General features: G+C 40.0%; 1 protein-coding gene across 3 annotated transcripts in view; it reads left to right on the top strand.

Annotated features, from left to right (window-relative positions):
• The first annotated feature begins 11,687 nt into the window (after nt 1-11,687).
• The window catches only part of CCT3 (chaperonin containing TCP1, subunit 3 (gamma)), a 25,394-nt gene continuing 14,122 nt past the window's right edge, over nt 11,688-22,959 (top strand). Inside the window, exons 1-6 of one of the 3 annotated variants that reach the window (XM_006895755.1) lie at nt 11,688-11,948; nt 13,714-13,775; nt 15,563-15,613; nt 15,705-15,767; nt 16,074-16,170; nt 21,155-21,272. In XM_006895755.1, coding sequence (XP_006895817.1) covers nt 11,918-11,948; nt 13,714-13,775; nt 15,563-15,613; nt 15,705-15,767; nt 16,074-16,170; nt 21,155-21,272 — 422 coding nt within the window. In that variant the 5' untranslated portion in view covers nt 11,688-11,917. The remainder of the gene's footprint in view (nt 11,949-13,713; nt 13,776-15,562; nt 15,614-15,704; nt 15,768-16,073; nt 16,171-21,154; nt 21,273-22,959) is intronic. The other 2 variants (XM_006895757.1, XM_006895756.1) reach the window with 2 other exon arrangements.

Genomic DNA, 22,959 nt, shown 5'->3' on the forward strand with positions numbered 1-22,959 from the left:
CACAATAGCATGGAGTTGGAAACAATCTAAGTGCCCATCAACAAACGAATGGATAGAGAAGCTGTGGTATATTCACACAATGGAATACTATGCTGCACTGAAAAACAAGAAACTCATGCAATATTATTCAAAATGGGTGACCTTGCAGGATATTATGCTGAGTGAAGTATCTCAGTCACAAAAAGACAAATACTGCAGAGTGCCACTGTTGTAAAACAGGACTGACATTGAGGTTGGGGGAAGACTGAGAAAGATGAGATAAATAATGTATATTGCACTGAAACAGATGAGGGAGAAAACTGCTTAAAAGGGATATATAATTAGGTATTATTGTCATGAGAGGAGTCCAGAATGAAGGCTGCATAGTGGAGTGGCCCTGGGGGGAAGGGATTATAAAACAATGAAAGAATTTTTCTTTTACTTTAACAAGAGGGTAGTGTACTAGGGGGTAGGGTTGGGAGGGGAGAAAAGTGTAACAATGAATGAATGGAAATCCAAAGTCTCTGTAAATTTTTATTTAAAATAATTTTTTTTTAAAATAACACCAACAAACAACTGAAACTATCAAGAAGACCAGGAGCTGTTTTTTTCCAAAGAGTCAATAAACCACTGGCAAACTTAAAAAAAGGAAAAAAGAAAAGACAAGACACAGATAACTCGATTAAGAAATGATAGAAGTGACATCCCAACAGAACCAGATGAAATTAAATCAGTATTGGAATACTACCTATATCTACTTATTTGTCTTGATCTATTTACATATAAAGAGGCATGTGCACTCCCACTTCACACCAAAAATAAAATCATCTACTCCTACAGCAACTAAAAAAGAAAATGTGAATACTATGTAAAGCTATACTATGATAAATTCGAAAACTGAAGAGAAAATGAACACATTCCTTGAAACTCATGCCCTACTCAGACTGACAAGGACAGATACAGAACAGTTGAACAGACTCATCACAATAGGAGAAATTGAACAGGTACTAAAAGACTTTCCCATAAGAAAATCCTGGACCAGATGGCTTCATAGCTGAATTCTACCAAACATTCATAGAAGATCTGTCACCAATTCTACTTAAATTATTTTAAAAAATAGAAAAAGGAGAAACACTCCCAGAGTCATTCTATGAAGCAAGTATAACCCCAATACCAAAACCAGGCAAAGAATTACCAAGGAAGAAAACTACAGACCAGTAGCATCTCTCATGAATATAGAGGCAAAAATCCTTAGCAAAATCCTGGCCAATAAAATCCAACATCATATCAAAAAAGTAATTCATTGTGCTTGCTTCAGCACTTCATATACTAAAATTGGAATGACGCCGAGAAGATTATCATGGCCCCTGTGCAAGGATGACATGCAAATTCGTGAAGGGTTCTGTATTTAAAAAAAGAAAAAAATTCATTATGACCAAGTGGGATTCATAACAGATATGCAATTATGGTCCAACATAAGAAAAACAATCAATGTAATGCATCTCGTTGTTGTTATTATGTGCCATCAAGTCGCCTGAGAACCACAGCAACCCTATGTACAGCAGCTCTGAAGCCTTCCCTGTCCTGAGCCAGCAGTCTCACTGATTCTAACATACTAATTCCCACTGCCCCAGTGACTGTATAAATCCACCTCACCGGGGTCTTCATCTCCTGCACTGTCCCTCCACCCTTCCAAGTATGCTGTCCTTCTCCAAGGACTGGTCTCTCCTGGCCAGATGCCCAAAGTATGTGAGACTGAGTTTCAAAATCCTAGCATCCAAGGAGAATCACAATTGAATGGATTGATAAATTGTGGTACATTCACATGATGAAATACAATGCAGCATTCAGGAGCAACAATTTTGAAAATTACTACATAATTTGGGAGGGATAGGAGAGCGTTATGCTGAGTTAATTAATTCTACTTCATAAGCACAAATACTGTATAAGACCATTATTATAGAAATAAAAAGATAAATAGTAAACTGTATGAGGATCCAAGAGGATGGGGGGAGAGCAGAGGTCATAGGGTCACAGAATTTGACAGGTAGAGGGTGAGGTGGGTGAAGAAAATGGGAAAGATCTGGTGGGATCTGGAAATACAGGATAATGGTAGACATAGTTTAATGTTGATTAATTTTATAAAATATAATGAATGGTAATGATTTTATAAAATAAAAAAAGTATAAAATATAAAATGATTTTATAAAATATAATGAATGGGATAGGAAAAAATGTGAATGAATGATAGTGTGAAACAATGTATACAAACTTTGTAAGCAAATCAATATAAAATAAAAATTTATTTTTTTTACTTAAACAAAAACAAGAGTCACTGTATCAAAAAGAATTGGTGGAGACTATACTATTTCAGAAAGCACCATATGATCAAGAGCCAGTGGTTAAGAAGGAATAAATTCAAGCTGTACTGAAAGTATTGGTAAAAAATAAGACCCCAGGAATCGATGGTATACCAATCAAAACTTTTCAATTGGTAGATGTAGCCCCGGACATGCTTAGCAGTCTATGCCAGGAAATTTGGAGAACAATTGCCTGGCCAACTGACTGGAAGAGATTCATATTTGCTTCCATTCCCAAGAAAGGTGATCATATAGTATATGGAAATTATCAAACTATTATCATTAACATCACATGAAGCAAAATATTGCCGAAAATAATTTAAAAATCACTGGAATAGTACATAGACAGAGAACTACCAGAAGTTCAGACTGAGTTTAAAAGACACCATGCAACCAGGGATATCATTGCTCATGTCAGACGGATCTTGGCTGAAAGCTGAAAATACCAGGAGAATGCCAATATGTGTTTTATTGACTATGCAATGGCACTGGACTGTGTGGATCATAACAAATTATAACTAATAAAGAGAAGAATGGGGATCCCAGAATACTTACATGTGCTCATGTAAAACCTCTATCCAGTCCAAGAGGTTTCTGTACAGAAGGAGCAAGGGAACACTGCATGGTTTAAAATTAAAAAAGGTATACATCTGGATTGTGTCCTCTTTCCATACTTATTCCATCTGTATGCTAAGCAAATCATTCAAGAAGCTGGACTTAATGAAGAAAAATATGGCATCAGGATTGGAGGAAGCCTCATCAACAACCTGCATTATGTAGATGATATAATTTTGCTTGCTGAAAGGAAGGAGGATTTGAAGTGCTCGCTGCAGAAACTCAAGGACTACAACCTACAATATGGATTAGATGTCAATGTCAAGAAAACAAAAATTCTCACCTTTGGACCATGGAGAAAAGATTGAAAACTGCTGCCAAAGGCAGGATGTTAGAATCCACCAGATGCTCCACAGGAAAAAGATGAGCAATCTCCTCCCATGAGACTTACGCATCTGAAAACTCACCAGAGGTCAACTATGAGTTAATTCCAACTCAAAAACAGTGAGTTTCATTTTCTTTTATCATCTCTCATAGTTGCAATACTTAAGGATGCTTTGGGCAGAATATTGAGTGATCCTGCAAGTATTAAAAGAAGATGGAATGAATATACAGAGTCATTACACCAAAAGGAATTGGCAGACACAGAAGAATTTAATGAAACAACATATGAGTAAGAGCCTATGGTGATGAAGAAAGAAATTCAGACTGCTTTGAAAGAATTGGCTAAGAATAAGGCCCCAGGAATAGATGGTATACCAACTGACATATTTCAACTAACAGATGCTACCCTAGATGTGCTCACGAAGTTGTACCAAGAAATCTGGAGAACAACCACTTGGCCAACTAACTGGAAGAAATTTATATTTATTCCCTTTTGAAAGAAAGGTGATCCCACAGAGTGTAGAAATTATTGAACAATATCATTAATATCACATGCAAGCAAGATTCTGCTGAAGATTATACAAAAATGACTGGAACAGCACATCAACAGAGAACTACCAGGAGAGCAGGCTGGGTTTAGACGGGGTCGTGGTACTAGGGATATTGCAGCTAATGTTAGATGGATCTTGGCTGAAAACAAGGAGTACCAGAAGAATATCTATCTTTGTTTCATTGATTACGCGAAAGCATCTGACTGTGTGGATCATAACAAACCGGCTGACTCTGAGAAGAATGGGAATCCCAGAACACTTGATTATGCTAATGCGAAACCTATACTTGGACCAGGAGGTAGTCATCAGAACAGAGCAGGGAAACACTGCATGGTTCAAACTTGGGAAGGATGTACGATAGGGCTGTATCCTATATCCATACCTTTTCAATCTTTATGCAAAACAGATTATACAGGAGGCTGGGCTGTATGAGAAGAAATGCAAGCATCAGGATTGGAGGAAGAATCATCTACAATCTGCATTATGCAGATAACACAACACTGCTTGCTGAAACTGAGGAGGACCTGAAGCACTTGCTGTGGAAGGTCAGGGACTTCAGTCTTCAGTGTGGATTGAGGGCTCAATATCAAGAAAACAAAGATTCTCACCACTGGGCTGACTGGCAGCATCATAATGGATGGTGAAGAGATTGAAATTGTTCACAGTTTTGGTTTGCTTGGCTCCACAGTCAACACTCTTGGCACCAGCAGCCAGGAAATTAAAAGACATATTGCAATGGGAAAGTCTGCTGTTAGGGACCTCTCTAAAGTACTGAAGTGCAATGATGTAAGTCTGGAGACTAAGGTGCACCTGATACATGCCATGGTATTTGCAATCACTTGCTATGCATCAGAGAGCTGCACAATGACTAGGGATGATAGGAGAATTGATGCCTTTGAGCTGTGGTGTTGGAGAAGAGTACTGAATATACCACAGACTGCTAAGAAAACAAACAGGTTTGTCTGGGAGAGGGTGAAGCCGGGATGCTCCTTGGAAACAAGGATTCTGAAGCTTCATCTGACATACTTTGGCCATGTTGCAAGGAGGGACCAGTCCTTGGAGAAGGATGTCATGATTGGGAGAGTGAAGGGACAGCACAGGAGAGGAAGACCCTCGATGAGATGGACTGATTCAGTAACTGGGGTAATGAGGGTAGGTGTGTTGGAAACAGTGAGATTGGCACAGAATAGGGCAGAGTTTTAGGGCTATTGTACACAGGGTCACTATGAGTCGTAGGCAACTCGATGGCACACAACAATAAAAACAACTCATGGATGCAAAAATTTTCAACAAAATCTTAACCAACAGAATCCAACATTATATTGTTGTTATTGTTTTGTGCTTTTGAGTCACCTGTGATTCACAGAGACCTTATGTAAAACATCTCTGAGGCCTGCCCTGTCCTGAGCCAGTCCCACTGACACTGACACACTTACCCTCATTGGACCAGTAACTATTCTCATCCAGGGTCTTCCTCTCCTGCTCTGTAATCTCAGAGCATGACTAAGTGGGGCTTATACCTAGTATGCAAGAATGGTTCTACGTAAGTAAAATAATCCATGTAATCAATCACATAAACAAAAGGAAAAGAACCACAGGATCCTATCAATCAATGCAGATAAATCATTTGTAAAATTCAACACTCTTTCCTGATAAAAACACACAACAAAATAGGAATAGAAGAGAAATTCCTCAACATAATTAAAGCCTGTATACAAAACCATCAGAGATCTGGACAATGAATAAAGATTACAGGAGAATCATTGACACCTTTGAGTTGTGGTGCTGTTGAGCTGAGTTATGGAGAAGAGTACTGAACACACACCATGGACTGCCAAGAGAACAAACAGGTCTGTTTTGGAGAGAGTGAAACCAAGTTGCTCCTTGAAGACAAGGATTTTGAAGCTCCATCTCACATATTTTGGGAATGTTGCCCAGAAGGACCAGTTCTTGGAGAAGGACATTGCTTGGAAGGGTGGAGGGAAAGAGCAGAAGAAGAAGAATTTGGATGAGATGGATTGACATAGTGATTGGGATGACGGGAGCAGGTGTGTCAGTGATAATGAGATTGGCTCAGAACAAGGCAGAGCTCCGAGCTACTGTGCATAGGGTCACTATGAGTCCCAAGCAATTTGATGGCACATAACAAGAACAACATATACAAAACCAATGGCCAACATTACTTTCAGAGAAGAGAGACAGAAGGCATTTTGATAAATGGGAACCAGAGAAGGATGCCTTCTATCACTATTTCTATTAAGTATTATATTGGAAATTCCTAGTCTGAGCAATGAAGCAGGAGATAGAAATAAAAGGCATTAAAATAGGTAGAGAGGAAGTAAAACTATTTTTATACTTCAATAATGTGATCCTATATAGAAAATCCAAAACAGTGAGCAAAGAAATTACTGTTATCCATTCAGTAAAAGTGGGAGGGTTTGAGATAAAAATATCAGTCCTCTAGAGTAACAAAGAGAACTCTGAAAATGAAATAAGGAAAGTAATGCTATTTATCAAGGTTGAGGACTATAGTCTTCAATATGGATTGAAGCTCAACATCAAGAAAACAAATATTCTCACCACTGGGCTGATTGGCAGCATCATGATAGATGGTGAAGAGTCTGAGATTGTTAACAGCTTCAGTTTGCTTGGCTTCACAATCAACACTCTTCACACCAGCAGCCAGGAAATCAGGAGACAAATTGCATTGGGAAAATCTGCTGTCAGGGACCTCTCCAGAGTACTGAAGAGCAACTATGTTAGTCTGGAGACTAAGATGTGGCTGACCCAAGCCATGGTCTCTACAACTACTTGCTATGCATCAGAGAGCTGGACAATGACTAGGGATAATAGGAGAACAGATGCCTTTGAGTTGTGGTGCTAAAGAAGAGTATTGAATACACCATGAACTGCTAAGAGAACAAAGAGTTTGGTCCTGGAGAAGGTGAAAGCAGGCTGCTCCTTGGAGGCAAGGATTCTGAAGCTCCATTGGACATACTTTGCGTATTGCTGCACGCTCCTGCCCCATGTTTCACATATCTGGTGGAGAGGCGCTCTCAAGATGAGGACAGGTCCAAGGAAAAGGACGACATATACGAGCATACAGTTATGACCCGAGCGAGGCTTAATATCTGCTTGGGAGGGTGAAGGGATAGTGCAAGAGAGGAAGGCACTCGATGAGATGGATTGACTCAATAACTGGGGTGATGCGGGTACATGTGTCAGAGACAATCAGGTTGACTCAGGATAGAGCAGGGTTCAGAACTGTTGTACATAGCGTCACTATGAATCGCAGGCAACTTGATGACACATACAACAACAACAACAATCACTAATATCACAGGCAAGTAAAATCGTGAAGATTATTTAAAAACAACCATAATAGTGCATTAACATAGAACTGCCAGGAATTGAAGGTGGATTTAGAAGAGACTGGCACCAATATCACTGCTGATGTCAGATGGATCTTGGCTGAAAGCAAAGAATACCAGAAGGATATCTATTTGAGATTTGCTGACTATGTACAGGCATTTGACTGTGTGGATCATAACCGCATTATTACATCATAACAAAACCCTACCCCTAAACCTAACACTGAGAATGGGATTCCCAGAACACTTAGTTGTGCTTATATGAAACCTATAACTAGACCAAGAAGCTGTTGTCTGAACAGAGTAAGGGAACACTGTTGTTGTTGTCATAGAGTCGAAAATGACTCATAGTGACTCTATGAGGAAAAACTTTCTATAACTATCATCGTTTCTCCATGTTCAGAGAGTTTCCATAAGCATGTGGTTTAGAAAGTGGATGTCACTCCTGCTTCCAAACTTGCCTTAAACTGGGAGCTCCACCACTGTCCACGACGGGCAACTGTTATGGCATTTGAAACCCAAATGACACGCTCAGCATCACAGCAAATCCAGATTACTTCAGAATGGCAAACTGAAAGAGTGCTGTCAGGGAACACTGCAGAGTTTAAAACCAAGAAGCGTGTGTGTCAGGGATGTATCCTTTCTCTACAATTATTCAATCTGTATGCTGAGCAAATCATTCTAGAAACTGTACTTTTATGAAGAAGAATGTGGCATCAAAATCGAAAGAAGAATCAAGAACCTGTGTTACACAGATGACACAATCTTATTTGCTAAAAGTGAAGAGGATTTGAAATCACTGCTGCAGAAGATGAAAGACTATAGCCTATAATATGGATTGCATCTCAACATCAAGGAAAAAATGGTTACCACTTGGGCAACAGGCAAGATCATAATAGATGGAAAAAAAGGTTGAAGTTGTCAACCATTTCATCTTACTTGATCCCTTGGTAGCAGGAGCCAAGAAATCAAAAGACATTTCACACTCTGGAAAATCTGCTGTCAAAGACTTCTTCAAAGTGCTATTCTTCAAAGTGCTAAAGAGCAATTGATGTCAGTTAAAAGACTAAGGTGTACCTGATTCAAGCCACGTCTTTTCAATTTGGACAATAACTAAGGATTACAGAAGAACAAATGCTTTTGAGTTGTAGTGTTGGAGAGGAGTACTTAATATCTACGGACTGAAAAAGAATAAACAAATATGTCTTGGAGAAAGTTGCTTCCTAGTAGAAAAGATGGTAAAACTTTGTCTCACATATTTTGGGCAAGTTATTAGAAGCAGACAATCCTTGGCAAAGACATCATGCTTGGAAGGGGACAAGGTCAGTGAAAGAGAGGAATACTCCAAATAAGATGGATTGACACAGTGACTTTAACAATGGGCTCAAGTATATGAGATGATGAAAATGGCAAAGGATAGGCAAGGCTCAGAGCGGTTGCTCATAGGTTACTATGAGTCATAGTTGACTTGAGGGCATCTAACAACAACTAAATAAGAAAAATCTCGTGGTGTAGTCTGTAGGAGTTGCACTGTTAACCCAAAGATGATTCCCCTCAGTTGTTCAAATCTACCAGCAGCTCCTCGGGAGAAAGGCAGGCAGCCAACTCCTTTGTGATTTACATCCTTCTGAAAACCTGCTGTAGGGTCAGCTAAGTAAGTTTCAACTTCATAGCAATGAGTTAAAGAAATAGTTGTAAATGATCACTCCAAAGTGACAAATGGAGAAAACAAAACTGAGCCTTTGGGAAGTTTAGAAAATGAAATGGCAGAGAGAAACAATGGATGAAAAGGCCAGAACAGAAGGGAAGACTAAGGTGCGCCTGATCCGGGCCATAGTCTTGCCATTACTTGCTAGCTTCAGAGAGCTGGACAATGACTAGGGATGACATAAGGAGAGCTGATGCCTTTGAGCTGTTGTGCTGGAGAAGAATATTTAATATACAATGGACTGCTAGGAGAACAAGTTCGTCCTGGAGAGGGTGAAGCCACGCTGCTCCTTGGAGGCAAGGATTCTGAAGCCTCGCCTGACATACTTTGGACATGTTGCAAGGAGAGACCAGTCCTTGAAGAGAGCCGTCATGCTTGGGAGGGTGGAGGGACAGTCAAAGAGAGGAAGACCCTCTATGAGGGGGATTGATTCCATCACTGGGGTAATGGGGATAGGTGTGTGGAGACAGTGAGATTGGCAAGAGATAGAATAGGGTTTAGGGCTGTTGTACATAGGGTCCCTGTGAGTCATAAGCGACTCGATGGCACGTAACAACAACATTCCACGGATCAGCTATTTCACATCATACTTGGGAAGGTGTAATGTTGCCAAAAAAAAAAAAACCAAACCCTCAACCAGACAGACTAACACAGTGACTGCTGCAATGGGCTTGAGTGTCTCAGAAAGTGTGAGGATGGCACAGGCTTCAGATCTTTTGCTCAGAGGGTCACTATGAGTCAAACTCTACTCGATAACACCTAACAATAACAGCTATAAATAGGGAGTTCTAGTGGCCTACTGGTAAGAAGCTACACTGTAATCCCAAACGCACCCAGTTTGATTCCACCAGCTGTTCGGTGGGGGAAGGATGGAATATCTCCTATGCAATAGACTGCCTCTGAAAAACCTGCTGGAAAGTGAGCCTTCTGTCAGTTCCAACTCAACGATACATAACAACAACAACAGCTAAAGAGACTCCCTCAGGTTATTTCTTTAGCCCCCAGAGGAATGTCAGTCCCACTCAAAGTATTTGTTTGCTCTCTCTGGTAGCCTAGCAGTAAAGAGTTGCACTACCTACCCAAAGGCACAAGGCTCGAATCCACCAGCTTCTCCAAAGTAGAAGATGGGGAACCTCCTCCTGTGAGATTTACTGCCCCTGAAAACCCAGTAGATTGTCAGCTATAAATCAGTACATAACCATAACAACAACAGTTAATACCATGTATCTTAGGATCCTTGTATACAAAGTCTCCATTTTAAGAAGAAATATAAAGGAAGAGTAAGTTCTTTCAACAATTAATTAATAAGAAGGATGGTCCAGTCCATAAAGAGTTGTGCTGCTAACCCAAAAGGTAGCAGCTCTCCAGCAGTTCAAAAACAATAGCAGCTCCATAGGAGAAAGATGGACAATCTACTCCTGCACAATTTACAGCCTCAGAAATCCAAAGGAGGGTCAACTATGAGTTGGTTCCAACTCCATCGCTAGAGTTTAAGTTGATTTTTTTTTTCAATTCTATGACAGATCCAGTTCTTACCACTGGAAATACTGAATTGTATCTATTTATTGGGGAATGCAGAATATACTTTCCAATTAATTCACAGGTCAAAATGAACATACCAATAGAATAGGTGTGGCTTTTAAGGGAAGGGTAGTGGGGCCTTTGACACACACCTTTTTCATTAGCAGGCTGACTAGTGTGCTGTTCCATCTGAATACCAATGAGGTGGGGTGCCTGGGAAACAATCAGAGCATCACATGATCAACAACTCTCGCTATTATTTTTACAATTGACAATTTCATAAACTTTCTACAGCAGGGCTTATACTTAAAATTCTTATGGCCACACATAAGTGACTTATTGGCATAATCTGTTGTTGTTGGGTGCCATGAACTTGAATTCGATTTCTAGAGTCCCCAGGTGTTACAGAGCAGAAGTGCCCCATAGCGTTTTCTCGGGCTTTCTTCCAAAGGAAATAGTATTTCACCAAACCCAAACCTTTAGAGTCTCCTAAAAATAGCCCACAAAATCCTCAAAGAAAATAACCCCAATTACTCTCGGCCTTAACAAACTGTTTTCTCCACGATTAATTTCTACAGCATCAGTTCTTTCTGTTTTGGCAATTTAAATACTCTGGCTGCAGTCATCTCTAACGGACAAGCAGTTGAGTGGATGAGCAAAGTAAGGAAGGGGAGGGAAATGGGCGTGGAGATATAAAACCTTCAAGCACTAGAGGGAATGGTTGAGAAAATGTGTAGGCAAGGGGAAAGCCTATCCCATCACCTTCCGGTACCGCTCACAGCTTCAGTATTTTGCCTAACAAGGAAAGCTGCTTACAGGGAGTAAGGAGATGAACCACAACTCCCAGTGTTCCAAAAAGGGTCGTCACTCCCAGCCCTGCAGGGCCACTCCCATCCTCCAGCTTCAAACCGGCCAGGTCTGCCCTCAACGGCAGGCATAAGTCTTCCCCTTCTATTCCTCTCCCGGTCTAAGGCTAGAGCAAAAGATTGGAACTGGCACGCCTTCCATGACTTCCACAGACCGAGAAAAGCAAAGGACCAAGCTACAATTTAATAACCTCACCTGACCTGAGGCGTATATCTAAGATCTCGACCCCTGCACCCTCCCCAGGAGTTAGTGTACATGCGCAGTGGGGTGCCGGACCAACTGCCCGAGTCTCGGCGCTTGCGCTTAGTTTCGCGCGGCACGAGGCCGGGAGCGGCCACCCTTTTGCGCAAGCGTATGTGCCCTCCCATTTTCATCATCGCGCTCTCTCTATCTAGCTTGCCTGGCTGTTTTGGCGTAGGGGCGGGGCTAAGAATGTCAATTGGCTTGTTTTCATGCCAATCCAGGAGGCTCGCACGGTGATTGGTGGCAGTCCGGAAACTAGCGGTTTTAGGTGTACCCTTTGAGCAGGCAGCATTCTCTGGGCTTCTCTCTGCTTCTCTCTCTCCAGAAGGTTCTGCCGGTTCCCTCAGTTCGGGGTACCGGGCTCTGCATCACGCCGCCATGATGGGTCATCGTCCCGTGCTCGTGCTCAGTGAGTTCTGGGGAAGCCGGGGAAGGGCCTTCTTTTCGCCTTCATCTCGCCACACTTTGAATGTTGCCCTATCCCGGTTTCTCCCTGGCCTGGCTCCTGAGCCAGTCATCGCCCTCCTTTAGAAAGCCCCTTTTCCCGCTGTCTTATCTTCCTTTAACTTATACCAGTCTTTTTACAAACGCAGACTGATACTTCTCTTCTCCGAGTCTGTGTGTGTGTGTGTGTACTCGCCTTAGAAGACTCCTTCCCACTCCTGCCACGCTGCTCACCCTCCGCCCATGCTCCTGCCGGAATTCTCCGCACAGCGTTCTGTGTGTTGTAGCTAAATGAATAACGGCTTTTAAATTAGGCCTACCTTTACATTTTTGGCCTGTCTTTTACTGACAATATCGCGCCGGGCAGATTTTTCTATAAAATAGTGTTTCCATCGGTATTACGAAGATTAGCATTACCTTTTATAAGTGTTAACATTAAACGAGATAAGTAAGTAAAACTGTAGTCAGAGAGCCTGGCAGACAGTAAACGCTATTCTTGGTCGCGTTCTCATTGCTTTCTGTACCTGGGGGACCCCTTGCTTTCCTCACTGGTCTTCAGATGTAAATCATCCCCTCAGCGGCCCCTGCACTGTCATTTTCTAACAGCTGAGTTTTCTCAAAACTGCAGGACTAGTCCTTTTTACTTTTGGGGAATACCTCGTATTTCTTTGTGACTAGGAAGCGCTACAGCCCTCCTTTGCTGCTGCTTGTTCCTGTTCTCCATAACCTATCAGCAGGTCCAGCTAAAATTCCTAACTGGCCATCTCCCCTCCTTTTTCATCCTTTCCACGCCCCCATGGGAGGTGGCTAGAGGAAAACTTTAATAATTTAGCCCTGAAAAACCTTCCTTTCTAATGAGTAGTAGACCTTTAACCATTGCCTGGGGAGGCAGTGTAAACCTTGAGGGCTGTCACTTGTTTAGATTTGATGGGACAGAATTGAAGGATTTCAATGGCAGGGAAGTAGACAATTTGGAGGGGGAAGGAAATGTCATTGTTAGGATGGTTAAAACTGACATTGCCCTTAATGCCTATAACCAGCTGTCACCATGTAGACTCTGTTGAAGGGTGTATGTCGCTAGTTCTTAGGATAAGTTAGTTAATAGATTATTGTGGCATCCCTTAACCACCTTCAAACAAGAAGTAGCCATGAAATTTCTCTTGCAAACATGGAGGCTTTTGAGAGTGAAAGAAAACATTATTGATTATATTGGAACTATCAGTATGGTTCTTCAATAGATAGGAAAATGTGAAACACAAAACTGTTAAAGCAATGATTCATACTTTTTGAGGGCCATCAGCCTTTTAAAAATTCTAATGGATCCTCTCATTGAAAAAATGTGCATTTATCTCACACTTTATCATATAATCTCAAGAATTCCCTGTGGCTTACTTTGAATCTCTTAATTCTGACTCTTCATGTAAAAACATGAATGTTGTATTAGAGGAGAAAATGATGACCAGGATTCCAGAGTTTTGGTGTATTGTGAGTTAATTCCTTATATGCTAGAGGTTGGCATGAGGAAAAAGGTAAATAGCTGTATGCTTATTTCATTGTTGAGGTATAGTTGGCATATTAGTAAGCAGAACATACTAATATTAAAATATGCAGTTTGATCTATGTGTACACTCCTGATGGCAGTTTGTTATTTTACTTCCAAAAGTCAAGAATTAAGTAATTAATGTGCACAGTAGTACCTGTATTGTTGCCTTTTGTTTTTTCTGTTTTAGGCCAGAACACAAAGCGTGAATCTGGAAGGAAAGTTCAGTCTGGAAATATCAATGCCGCCAAGGTAGCATGTCTTTTTTAAGCTGAGATTTTGAATGACAGTGTCCAAATGATCATGCGTCTGGCTCCATTGTTAATTTGTTACTTCACTTCTGTTCATATGCATCAATTTATCTCGCATCTAAAACAGGAGTGATTATTAATGATTATCATAGTTATAATGAGAAAATAAAGTAATGCATAAAAATACTCTGCAAAAGTAAAAATTAAAGATATTACTATATAGCTATAAGGTGGCATGCTTCTTTTTTTTTAGATTTTAACAAAAGTTTATCAAGAACTTGGATTTCTATTCTTTCAGTTTTGAACAATTTCCTCCCCACTTGGGGCTGCCAGTTCACTTTGCTATCGACCTCTTATTCTGTACTATTGTTGTGCAAATAATACTTAATTATATATTCCTTTTAAACAGTTCTTTCCCTCATCTGTTTCAATGCAGTGTTTATTATTTATCCCTTTTCTTAGTTTCCCCTAACCCCTTGTCAGTCTTTTATAACAGTGGCATTGTTCGCCTGTAGTAGTATGTGTTCACTCTTTTCCTTACTATTTCAATATTTCTTTGTAATGTAGTTTTCTAAACATGTAGACTTTAGAATATGCTTCCCTGCTTTTAGGGGAGTATGATCCTGATTGCAGCAGAGTTAGGCATAATAGCAATAACATACTAAGCTAGTCAGGGTTCTTTTGCTGTTTGTTGTTTACGTCTGTCTCATATTAAATTTATTTACTTGGAGTGGAGGTAGCTAACTCTATATTCTATTTAGTATTCCTGGTGCACATTGTAGATTCTGGATTCTTTTGCATGAAAGAATCAAGTGATCTTACATAATTGGTGCTGGGAAAGCTCCTATCATGGAAGAGAAAACTGAAACTCGAGGAAACGTTGCTCTTTTTCTCTTAAGAAAAGTAATTTCTTTCTAAATCCACTCTGAATGCATTCCATGGAGCATGGGAGAATGAGTAACTGCATAGCATACTATGTCTAAAGTTGTTGCCAGTTTTACTTTAGAAGTGTCATTGTCAGGGAGCTCTGGTGGCAAGAAGCTGCGCTGTGATCTCAGAGGTACATGGTTCAAATCCACCAGATGCTCTGCCGGGAAAGGAGGGACAATCTCCTCCTGTACCAATCACATCTGATTTAACCCCACACACACACACACACAAAATAATAATAAAAAAATTTAAAGAAAGTGTCATTGTAAAAATGCAGGCACTTGTCTGTGCATTCTTCTTGGCCCCTTTCCTTATTACTCCTATTCCTTCCCATATACGCTCTCACATAATTTCTCTGGCTTCTGATTTGTGCTCTGATGCGCATGATCTTTGTAATCAGTTGTTATTCATCAGACAGTTGGATAGTGTAGGGAGAATAGAAGGAGAATTGATGCCTTTGAGCTGTGGTGCTGGAGAATAGTATTGAATGTACTATGGACTGCTAAGAAAACAAACAGGTTCCTCCTGGAGAGGGTTCAACCGGGCTGCTCCTTGGAGGCAAGGATTTTGACGCTTCATCTGACATCCTTTGGACATGTTGCAAGGAGAGACCAGTCCTTAGAGAGGGACATCATGCTTGGGAGGGTGGACGGACAGCACAGGAGGGGAAGACTCTCTATGAGGTGGATTGATTCAGTGACTGGGGTAATTAGGATGTGAGTGTCAGAGACAGTGCGATTGGCACAAGACAAAGCAGGGTTTAGGGCTGTTGTACATAGGGTCACTATGAGTCACAGGCGACTCGACAGCACATAACAACTGATTTGTGCTTATGTGTTTTCTATCTCTTTCCATTAGACAATTGCAGATATCATCCGAACATGTTTGGGCCCTAAGTCTATGATGAAGGTATGCATGTTTATTTATCTCTTACTAAATTCTTAGGCTACAGTTTTCTGCTAATTGAGATACTTAAATACAATTTTTGCTTTTGTTTTAGATGCTTTTGGACCCAATGGGAGGCATTGTGATGACCAATGATGGCAATGCCATCCTCCGGGAGGTATGATTTATTTTCTTTAAAGGTACAGGATCTTTAGAGTAACTAGGTAGTGCTTCGAGTAAGTAAGCTAAAAGAAACTGTGTTCTGTTTTCAACGAGATTAACTGAGTTAGCAGAATATATTTCCCAAAAAAGATGGGGCCTTGGAGATAACTGCTTGCATGGATATCTTGAGGGACAATTTTACTTTTAATCTTTGAAGGTATGGTTAATAAATAAAAGGAAAGAGTAAGTATCGAAACAAACATTAGTTTGAGTAAAAGAGGTTATGAAGCTGTTGAGTTGGCAGTCTACATTTTTCTTTCAGATTCAAGTTCAGCATCCAGCAGCTAAGTCTATGATTGAAATTAGCCGGACTCAGGATGAAGAGGTTGGCGATGGGACTACATCAGTAATTATTCTTGGTAAGAGGAGAATGAAGGAGAGGAGTTGATAAGGAAAATTGGTTTGAAGTATTAATGTATTTGCTAGAGTAAGTTTGTTACATTTTAAAATAGGAATTTTGTTACCTGCCCACTAATTATAATGTAAATAACTTGGTAGGTTTCTCGATTCATCCTTCCCAACTGAGTATAAAATAGAGAATGAGCTGTACAAATCTAAGATATAATGTGCAATAGTTTTAATAGCTAATTTTAAAGTTTTTTGCAGGCTTATAAAAGATCATGCTTCTAAAAACTTAGCATATTGTTTTTAGTGAAAAGTTAATTTGTATAAATTTTACGTTACTGACAGAATTTTTATAATAGGAAAATTCATTAACATTAACTGCAAAAAAGCCCCACACCACATTAACTAAATATTGTAAAAGAATGAAAAAAGAACTATTTTAAATTAATGTGTGTCAATTTATGTTGGCCTACATGCTTAAGATGATAGAGTTCTTAAAATTAGAATAGATGTATTTTTAAGAAGTTTTAAAATTTTTGTGTATTCCTTTTGTTTTGCATCTTGAGAATAGTAATTTGGATGGAAATTTGGCTGAGTCATCAATTACATCTTTAGATCCAGGAATTTTGATGATTGGGAATTATGGCTAGTTTTAGAAGTTTGTCCAGAGTGCCTAGATTTCTCTCTTTCAGATCTTTTTGTAAAACATATGTGTGTGAGACAAATTTAAGTGCTAGCAATTTGGTTTTATCTTTAGGTGTTGAGGTGATAACAAACACGCCAATTTCTCTCCATATGTTTTTCTGTTTCACAGCCTTGAGAAAAGTTGTATGTGCATTTTTGGTTGGAGGGTTTTTTTAATTTTAAATTGGTAACATATACTTAGAATTACCAAGAGCATGTGTAAACTTAATTTTGGATCAGTTGAAATAGGGAAAATTTATTAATGTGATTTGCGTGAAAGTTTGCGAGACAAATTGGTCTTCCATTCCTAAGGGGATTTACTAGTAGTCTACAATACCTTGTTTGCTTGTCCTCACCCAGCATTGTGGTGAAAGTAAAAGCCAGAGGGCTAGGAAAGTCATTTTGAACAATAAAGTACACTGCATGGTTGCTCAAAAACTTTAAAGATCCCAGTCATTACTCACCAAGGTAGCATTTAGGACATTGTAGACTATATTATGCCTGTTGACCTTACTTTCTCCCAACCTTTGGTCCCAGGACCATGAAACCAGCAACTCATTCCCTCAGAGTGTTTAGTTATGATTAAGAAATTGAAATAACTTCCCCCCCGCCATTGGCTCTGCACTTAAACTCATTCATTGCCTTCAAGTTATAACTGACTCATAGCTGACTCTAGCAAGTTTTTGGAGGCTGTAAATTACATAAGAGTTTGTCCATCTTTCTGAACTGCCAGAGAGATACATTATTTTGGTTAGCAGCACACCACCTATGAGCTATGCCACTAAAGCTCTCTGTGCTACATCACTAGCTCAGTCTCCTTGAAATGGAACTGATACATAGCATGCTTTTGGGAGGCTGTAAATCATACCAGAGGAGACTGCGTATCTTTCCCCTATGGATCTACTGGTGTATTCAAACCACGAGAAAAGGGCAGCCTTTGTATTAGCAGCACAGCTCCCACAACTATGCCTCCAGAACTCCCTTGCTCCCTTACCTGTGTGTATGGGAGATTGTCTGTCTCTGTCTCTCTCGTATGCTTGATTAAAGATGTTTTATTACTGAAATAAGGAGCCCTGATGGTATAATAGTAATGTATCATGCTGCTAACCAAAAGATTGGTGGTTCACATTCAGCCACTCCAAGGGAAAAAGGTAAGCACTTTCCTCCTGTAAAGATTGTTGTCATGTGCCAGCAAGTCAGAACCAAGTCATAGCCTCCAGCTAATTTTCATAGGCTGTAAATCAGGCCAGGGAAGCCACGTTTGGCCTTGGATTGAAGGCAGCAGCGGCTTCAAGCCCAAAAGGAGAAGAGGAGGGAGGAGACGGCCATAATCGCCCAGGTTTGCTCCACCCTGGGTGGCTGTGATCCTTTGACCAGAGAGCATGGTGCTGTGTACATGGGTGTTGTGTTGTGGCGGTCTCTGGAGAAAGACTACTCTGCCTCCAGGAGCCAGGGAAGCCACGCTTGGCCTTGGGTTGAAGACAGCAGCAGCTTGGTTTTTGTTCAGACATTCCTCTAGGTCATATAGCCCTGGTGTACAAGTTGCCGTCCTGTGGTCACTTGTGGTTGCTGTGAGGCTGAATGAACACCGTGACACGGATGTGTCAAATGCGTTAATGGTTGGCTACCCAATGCGGACTGAGAGTGGGGTGGAGCTCCCTGATTAAACAAGCGTGGAAGGAGGAGTGGCATCCACTTCCCTAATAGCTTGCATCCAGAAACCCTACGAACTTGAAGAGAGGATGAAAGGCACCCAAGTGTCAAGGACTCTTCCTTCATAGGGTCGCTATGAGTCCTGCAACTCCACGGCACTTAACAACAAATCACTGGAGGGAAGATTGTTCCTTTTTCTCGGAACAGTTGGTAAATTCAAGCTGCCTGTCTTTGTCTTTGGATTGGCAATGCAGTTCTTTACTACTAGTACATCTGAGCTCCCATGTAAAGATTTATAGCCTTGGAAACCTGATAGAGGATAGCTTTACATGAGAACCAGCTTGACAGCACACTTGGGTTTTTGTGGAGTGGCATAAAGGTCAACTCTAATCCACCATTTGCTCCATGGGAGAAAAATGGGTATTCTCCTTCAGTAAAGATCAGATCATAACCGTAGAAATAGAAATGAAGGCTGCTGCCAATTGGAGCTGACTCCGTGGCAGTGGGCTTTAGTGTTTTGTTTAGTTGGTTAGTTTCTCAATGAATTAGCTTGTACAAACTGTAAAATTTAGGATGACTGTTGTCATTAAGTTGACTTGAGCTCAGAAAGCAGTAAATAAAATGTATATTGCCCAGTCCTGCATCTTCAACATTGTGAACATGTTTAAGTTCAGTGTTTGCAGCTATTTTGCTGTCCTTTTCTAAATCATTCCCCCACTTTGACCATAAACTCTGTACCCCGTAAGCAGAATCTCTTCATTCCTCACTCTAAAGTCTAGTGACTTTACATTTGTTTGTTTAATATGTGTGAAATCATGATGTGTTTGTTCTTTTGCTGTTTATTTCACCCCCTGCATAGTGTTTTCAAGGTTTGTGTTGAGGCATGCATTAGGACTTCATTTATTTTTATAGTTGAGTAGATTTCCATTTTGTGGGTTAATACCACATTTTATTCAATCCATTCATGTGCTCTGCGTTTTGTCTGTTGTGTGAAGTGCTGCATTGAACATTTGGGTGGTGTTTCGTTTGCATTCTTGCCTTTACTTCTAAATATGCTTCTAGGATGGGGATTGCTGAGTCATACTCAACTTTTTGAAAGTTTTCCACAATGACTATATTATTTAACGTTCACATCAGTAATGTATGAAGCTTCCAGTTTTTGTACAATTTAGACAACACCTGTTTTCCCTGGTGGGGTTTTGTTATATTGTTTATTTAACATTGCTATTATAATAGTAATAGCACCATGGATAAGTATTGACTTGGTAACTGAAAGGTTGGCAGTTTGGATTCACCATCTACTCTGGAAGAAAGATGAGGTGGTCTGCTTCTGTAAAGATTGACAACCTTGGAAACCCCTATGAGGGATTAGAATTGACTGCAGTGGATTAGCGTTGCTTAGTCTTAATAGACAGGTGAAGTAGCGTCTCACTGTGATTTGATTACAGCTCTTAACAACTATGTTATGTACTATTGAGTCAGAACCAATTTTTAGCTGACCCTCCAGTGGGTTTTCAGTGCCAATCTCAACAGGTGGAAATTGCCCATCTTTATCCTGTAGAGCAGCTGGTGGATTCCAACTATGTACCTTTGTGTTGTCAGCCAAATTCCTTATCACTCAGCTCCCCATTAATAGTTATATGAGTTGTTTTGTAATTGCTTTCATTTGTTGACCATTTATAAATTTTCAATATTTTTTTAAATTCTGGCTCACAGTGATGTGTGTGTGTGTGTGTACGTACGTACGTACGTACCGTCAAATCAGATCTGACTGGTACAGGAGGAGATTGTCCCTCCTTCCTCGGCAGAGCATCTGGTGGGTTCGAACCGTACGCCTCTGGGATTGTAGTTGCAGTTCCTTGCCACTAGGCCACCAGAGCTCCCCCACAGTGATCCTTTTATTGAGAGTAGAATTGCACCAAGTTTTCTGTTTGTTTAATCTGTAATATTTTAATTAACTCATTTTCTAAAGTAGATCACCAAGCCTTTATTCCTAGTTTGTCTTAATCTGGTAGCACTGCTAAAACCTGTCCAGCGTAGGTGATCTTGCTAGTTTTAAGAAGTGTAATAAAATTGTCTTTTTAAAAGTTAATATATAGCCGCGATGGCGCTCGATCCTGCAGATCAACATCTCAGGCATGTCGAGAAAGATGTTTTGATCCCTAAAATAATGAGAGAGAGATGTTCTGAACACATTCAAGACTTTACCAAATGTTGCCAGGATTCTGGAATTCTCATGGTGGTAAAATGCCGGAAAGAAAATTCTGCACTAAAAGATTGTCTCACCGCTCACTATAATGATCCGGCCTTTTATGAAGAGTGCAAAGCAGAATACCTCAAAGAGAGGGAAGAATTCAGAAGAACTGGCATCCCTAACAAGAAAAGGCTACAGAAGCTGCCCTCGAGTATGTAGGCAGAGGTAGAGGGCACGCAGGAGCCTGTCCCTGCAGAAGGCTCTGTCGCTCCTTCCTGGAATCATGATAAGGAAGTCCTATTTTGCTTTTGCCCTAAATTATGGAAATGTTCATTTTATCTGAAATAAAGTTTTGTGTTTTATTTTTTTAAAAAAAAGTTAATATATATAAATTGTGTAAGCAAGCCAATATAAAATAAAAAATTATTTTAAAAAAAGTTAACTATGGTGTTTGTATCTTTTTTCAGCTGGGGAGATGCTGTCTGTGGCTGAGCACTTCCTGGAGCAGCAAATGCACCCTACAGTCGTAATCAGTGCATACCGCAAGGCATTGGATGATATGATCAGCACCCTTAAAAAAATCAGGTATTAAAAGGACCAGAAACAATGTCAAATATGGGAGGCCTGGAAAACTGTTCTTAAGTGGTAAAGGAAGAAGGCTATACCCTTGTTGGTTTGTAAGGAGAACAGATGAAGAGGGAAACATCTAAGATACAATTCTTGGTCTTTTCCGGTGAAGGGAGGGGGGAGTGAAAATTTACAGAAGCAATTAATCCAAATGACTTAAGCAACTACCTAGTAGAAAGTTCTAGATGGAGTCTGATAGAGATCGGTGGGATCCCCAAGTCTTTAGAACAAACTGTCTGTTGGTCCTAGAATTGAATTCATTCCTGGAAATAACCTTACATCTCAAAACAACTATAGAGACCAGAAGGATAGCATTTGCTCCCCCAAAATTCAGAAGACAAGGAGTAGGAAAGATGGACAGGGAGAGAAGGGAAATGGGAAGAGTGACATACTATTAGCTTGAGATTTCAACTAATGTCATGAAACAAAATGTATAAACTATTGCATGAGAAACTAATTTGCTCTGAAAACTTTTACCCAAGCCATAATAAAATGTTGGTGTTTGTCAGTTTTATATTTTTCCTTTAATGAAGAAAATTAGAAAATAGAAAAATAATGCAAAAAAAAAAGGAAAAATAATGCAAAATCTTAAGAACAAGGATTAATTTTTCAAAATATCTTGGTTGCATGTTACCTGCAAGCTTCCTTGTAAGATTCTGCTGTGGGAAAATAATTTTAATTACCAAGTAAAATACGCCTACCTTTCAAGATTTAGATTCTAGTGAGAGAGCTTTTAAGGAGTTAGAGAACTATTCTTATTCTAGACTTAATATTAGTTATTACTATTCTGTTATCAAGTAGGAATGGCATCCAGTTCCTAAACAACATGCCTCTGGAAATTGCACTATGATAAATGACGATAGTTATAGAAAGGCTTCAAGCCTCTTGTTCATAGGGTCACTACAAGTCATGCTCTACTCATCGGCAATCAACAACAATATCCTGTTACATATTTATAACTAATTCACTGCTGTACAGTGTGATAGCTGGCCATTTTCCATTCAAATCAAAAGCACTGAAACTGAAAATGCTATTTGAGTCTAACCTAATAATCAACAGAACTTGATGTTTGTATTTGCTACGTGCTTATAGGGCAATGAAGGGTATGTAGAAATGTATGACTCCTAACTTAGGTTAATTAAATCGTGACATAAAGGAAAACCACGAAAGTGTTGTTCTTTTAGCTTTTTTTAATGGCAATGTTGTGATTAGTAGTTCAGTGCATTTTTACTGTGATTATGGTTTTTTAAGAAATGTTGTCAAAACATCTATGAGACATCATCTCACCCCAGTAACGATTAGCATAGTTCAACAGAGCAGCAAACAGCAAATGCTGGCGAGGTTGTGGAGAAACTGAAACCCTTATTCACTGTTGGTGGGAGTGTAAAGTGGTATAACCACTCTGGAAGGCAGTATGGCACTTTCTCAAAAGTTGGAAATAGAAATAACCATTTGACCCAGCAGTTCCACTACTGGGAATATACCCTAAAGAAATCAAAACTACCACTCAAACAGATGTATGCACAACCATGTTTATTGCTGCATGTTCACAGTAGCAAAGAGATGGAAACAACCCAAATACCTGTCACAAGTGAATGGATAAAGAAGCTGTGGCATATTCACACAATGTGTGTATGTTGTTGTT

This window comes from Elephantulus edwardii, unplaced genomic scaffold (assembly GCF_000299155.1).
Source record: "Elephantulus edwardii isolate Elephantulus edwardi_28Jun2011 unplaced genomic scaffold, EleEdw1.0 scaffold00176, whole genome shotgun sequence".
In the NCBI taxonomy this organism is placed as follows: Eukaryota; Metazoa; Chordata; class Mammalia; order Macroscelidea; family Macroscelididae; genus Elephantulus; species Elephantulus edwardii.